At 39.1% G+C, this 4436-nt stretch overlaps 1 protein-coding gene across 1 annotated transcript in view; it reads left to right on the plus strand.

The window, feature by feature from the left end:
* Nucleotides 1-4436, plus strand: part of glrbb (glycine receptor, beta b) — a 31060-nt gene that overhangs the window by 19145 nt on the left and 7479 nt on the right. Inside the window, exons 6-8 of the mRNA XM_037675587.1 lie at nt 281-363; nt 620-760; nt 3394-3546. Of these exons, the coding sequence (XP_037531515.1) occupies nt 281-363; nt 620-760; nt 3394-3546 (377 nt within the window). The remainder of the gene's footprint in view (nt 1-280; nt 364-619; nt 761-3393; nt 3547-4436) is intronic.

Raw genomic sequence — 4436 nt, forward strand, 5'->3', positions numbered from 1 at the left:
CATATTATACATTATTATATTATACATTATATTATACTCCACCATATAACTACTGCCAATCATATGTTGTCCTAAAATGCTAAAAGCTATTTCAGGGACTGTTTAAATTCTGTTTTGCTTCAGACTTTTTTGGGTCGATTTTAATTTTTCCCAGTTATTAAATATGGGAGCTGCAAGGCCAAAATGGCAAAATATTTCATGCCTTTGTGAAAATACAGAGATCAAATGAAATCAAAAATCAATCCTAAAGCCACATTTGAGTATTCTGTTTCTCTTCCAGGCTGTCAGTCACTCTTTCATGTCCACTGGATCTGACCTTGTTTCCCATGGACACCCAAAGGTGTAAAATGCAACTTGAAAGCTGTGAGTTGTTTCAGAAAATTATATAAATATAAATATAATAACTCACTGAGATTTTCTGTAGTGTGTATGTTGCTTACTAAACTATAAGTCGTTAACCAGGCTGCTGAGATGTTCAACCTTTATTTATACAGATTATACTGAATACTGCAGTTTTCTGCATTCCCTAAGTGTTTTTTTATTACTTTAATTACATTACACAAACACATATATTTAAATTTTGTCTTGGTGAATGTGATTTGTCTTCCTGTGTTTTCAGTCGGCTACACGACAGACGACCTGCAGTTCATGTGGCAGACAGGAGACCCGGTGCAAATGGACGCCATCGCTCTTCCACAGTTTGATATCAGACAAGAAGACATCGATTATGGAAACTGCACCAAATTCTATGAAGGAACAGGTAATGCTGGGGACACGATCATTTTCAAGACCATTAAAGAGAAATGAACAAGTATGTTTTTCCCCCTGAGTCTAGTCTGCAAGGCTAAAGTGTTGCAGCTTTCCTTTTATTTATTCTCAATCAAATCAGATTTGAAACCAACACAGAAAAGTGTTTGGAATCAATCAAATATTTTCTGTTTTTAGTGATTTTGCGTTTGTGTCATTAAAGTTTTTGTTCATTTGGATAAAAATGTTTTTTCCTCAGGTTGCATGAGATTTTGAGCTGCAGCTCTTGCAGACTAATTGTTTTGTGTGAATTTTATTGGGTGATATACGTTTTCAGAAAAACTTCGTTCTTGCTTGTGAAGATTTCATGAAGCTTCATTTTGGTTTAATCAGAATAATAAAAAAATAAAAAAAACATTTGTTGCTTTGACGCTCTAAGAAAAGTTTCTTCCTTCTGCCAATGGAGCTGATGAGCCAGTAAATAACGTTTCCCCTCCACTGACCTGAAACTTCACGAAGCTAAAAGGATTTCATTTAACATTTTAAAACATTTGCATGAACCTTGTATATTTTCAAAGACACTATTGCATACATCCATTTGTTAGCGCGTCAAGAATCTCCATCGATGTCAGAAGAACTTAAATGCAGCAAAAACAAACAGCTGTTAACACCAAAGATACGACAAACGAGTCAACAACGATGGAGGAAAAGCACCAAAGTGTCTGATTCCTCCTTCAGCGTACGCATCGGCTCAGTTTATCAGTCTTTGCTCAGGATTGTGATGAATGATGTGAAGACGTTGTTGTGCAGCTACACACAGGAGGGCAGGCACAACATTTCTTTTTTCTTTTCACATCAAGAAAGGCAGACACTGACTTAAATCCCAGGATGTTTGCAGAACTAATAACTCCAAAAACAACAAAAACAAAACATCTGGTTCTGTTCCATAAACATATTTAGCCCTGTGTGAGTGCATTATAACATAATGATCAAATAAATAAAATAAAACCAAATCTCACTGCTCTTAGGCATCACGCTCTCGGTGAGTCAGGCTTTCAACTGGTTGCCATGACTACGTGGCCAGACAAAGAGAACGTTTCTGTGTTCAGCTGGTTTGAGCCTGCTTCGAGTCACAGACAGCTCTTATTTTCTCTATTAGAGACACACAGGTCCCTGAATATTTTTCACTCTACTAAATCTAGCATCTCGTTAGACCAAGCGACCGACATGAATACACAGAAAGACTCCTGTTATGGAGAAGACACGTTTGTTAGTGCGTGGCCACGATGCTTGTTTCACCCATGGACTGAATTAAAAAAAGACAATTAGTATGGTTTTTTTCTGAACAGAAATTATCTGCTAAAAATAATAACCTGCAGTAACAGGAGTTGGGCGGCACAGTGGCGCAGTTGACAGAGCGGTTGCCTCTCAGCAAGAAGGTTGTCTGATTGAATCCTGACCTGGTACCTTTCTGGGAGGAGTTTGCATGTTCTCTCCGTGCTGCATGGATTTTCTCTGGGTACTCTGGTTTCCTCCCACAGACCAAAAACATGTTAGACTGACTGGTAACTCTAAATTGTCCCTAGGTGAGAGAGAATATTTGTCTCATTTGTTTCTCTGTGTCCTTGTAATGGACTGGAGACCTGTCCAGGGTGTCCCCTGCTTCTCGCACAGTGACTGTTGGATATAGACACCAGTGATGGATGGATGAATGGTTGGTTGGATGGTTGACTGGATGGATGGTTGTTTGGATGGATGAATGGTTGGTTGGTTGTTTGGATGGATGAATGGTTGGTTGGTTGGATGGATGGATGGTAACAGGAGTATAGGAGATCTAAATGTATGAAAGTCACAGACCCATCAATCTCTCTGTTTGCAGCTCATGTTTGCCGCTCAGGCCTCAAACTTTAACTTGGTTAGTCCAGATCATCCATCATCTATGTAACTGCCACTGTGTGATGGGGGGGGGGGGCTGGACAGATCACCAGTTCATCACAGGTCCACATAGAGACAGATAAGATGGACGACCATTGACACTAACCCTGGGGACGATTTCCATAACAGGCATGTCTGCAGTGGAATGATCCAAAGAAACCACATGCAGAGGGATCATGTAAGCTCCGCCCATAAAGGCTGGGAGTTGAACCTGTGACCTTTTTAAAGCCAAAATGATGTGAAGCTTTGTTTGATGTTGTCTTTGTCTTATCTGTTGTTTTGTTGTTGTTTGAGTTGCTGTCTTTTGTTTTGTTCTTGAACAATAGAAGATAAAATATTACAGAGGTGTTAAAGGAGCGTTATCCTGACTGATGTGACCTCATATTGAATTTATAGACACTCACCAAGACTTCAGCTCCCTCACATTTTATATTTTAGTTTCAAAAGTTCACCGTTTTAGATAAAACCTGTCTGTGTAAATGTTTGTATATTTTATGAAGACATTGTGAAACAACGTAACTTTGTATTTGTGAAAGACTGGATGGTCGAAACTCATGAAAGCAGTCACTGTTTTATTTTACTAATTTCAATTTGCTGGTCTATTTTTTCAGACTCATCATCAGCTGCATTTAGACTCAGCTTGTGATAAACAATAGTTAAACAATTTCAATGTTTATTATTATGGTATGTGAGATTATTTTTTCATTGTAGGATATTACACTTGTGTGGAGGTTATCTTTACCCTCCGGCGACAAGTTGGCTTCTACATGATGGGTGTTTACGCTCCCACGCTGCTCATCGTCGTTCTTTCCTGGCTGTCCTTCTGGATCAACCCTGACGCGAGCGCTGCCAGGGTTCCTCTGGGTAAGAAGTTATTTCTCCAACTCCATCGTGTTCTAACGGTGTTTACGAGTACAGGAAACATTAAAGCACTCGATGCGTTCTTCCGTCTTTTGTCAGTGGATTAGTACAACAGACGTGAAAAAAAAAACCATCAAACGAAATAAACAGATCTTGACAATTACTTCTCAAGAGATTCCCGATGTAAGATGAAACAGGTACAAGGTGGGAAGAGATGGAAAACTGTAGTCAAGAGGTTTCAGGGATCACTGGCATCACGACCTCAATCATTTTCCTGATGACATCATCAATCACTCGGACACCATGAAGGGCTGTATTTGTGAACCATGGTGTCATGACCACTAGTTTTATTATACGATAAATCAAAACGTTCAGCTGTAATTGACAGATGAGATCCACCGCAGTGTAGACTGAACAACTTTACACAATGTGCCGGGGTGCAGTAAAATGTACAAGAACAGTTGTTGGAGAAAAAATATTCTCTCTTAATGTATTTAATCAAAGGAGCCACAATCGACGACAGGAGAAGATTTTAACCTGCTTTTACTTGCAAGGACAGATTTTCAGGTCAGGTTACACAGGTATACAGGAAGTACACACATATATACAGGAAGTACACACAGATATACAGGAATAAACAGGAAGTACACACATATAAACAGGAAGTACACACAGATATACAGGAAGTACACACAGATACACAGGGAGTACACACATATATACAGGAATAAACAGGAAGTACACACAGATATACAAGAAATACACACAGCTATACAGGAAGTACACACAGCTATACAGGAAGTACACACATATATACAGGAAGTACACACATATATACAGGAAGTACACACATATATACAGGAAGTGCACACATATATACAGGAAGTGCACAC

Source organism: Nematolebias whitei, chromosome 4, assembly GCF_014905685.2.
Source record: "Nematolebias whitei isolate Nwh7 chromosome 4, NemWhi1, whole genome shotgun sequence".
NCBI lineage: Eukaryota > Metazoa > Chordata > Actinopteri > Cyprinodontiformes > Rivulidae > Nematolebias > Nematolebias whitei.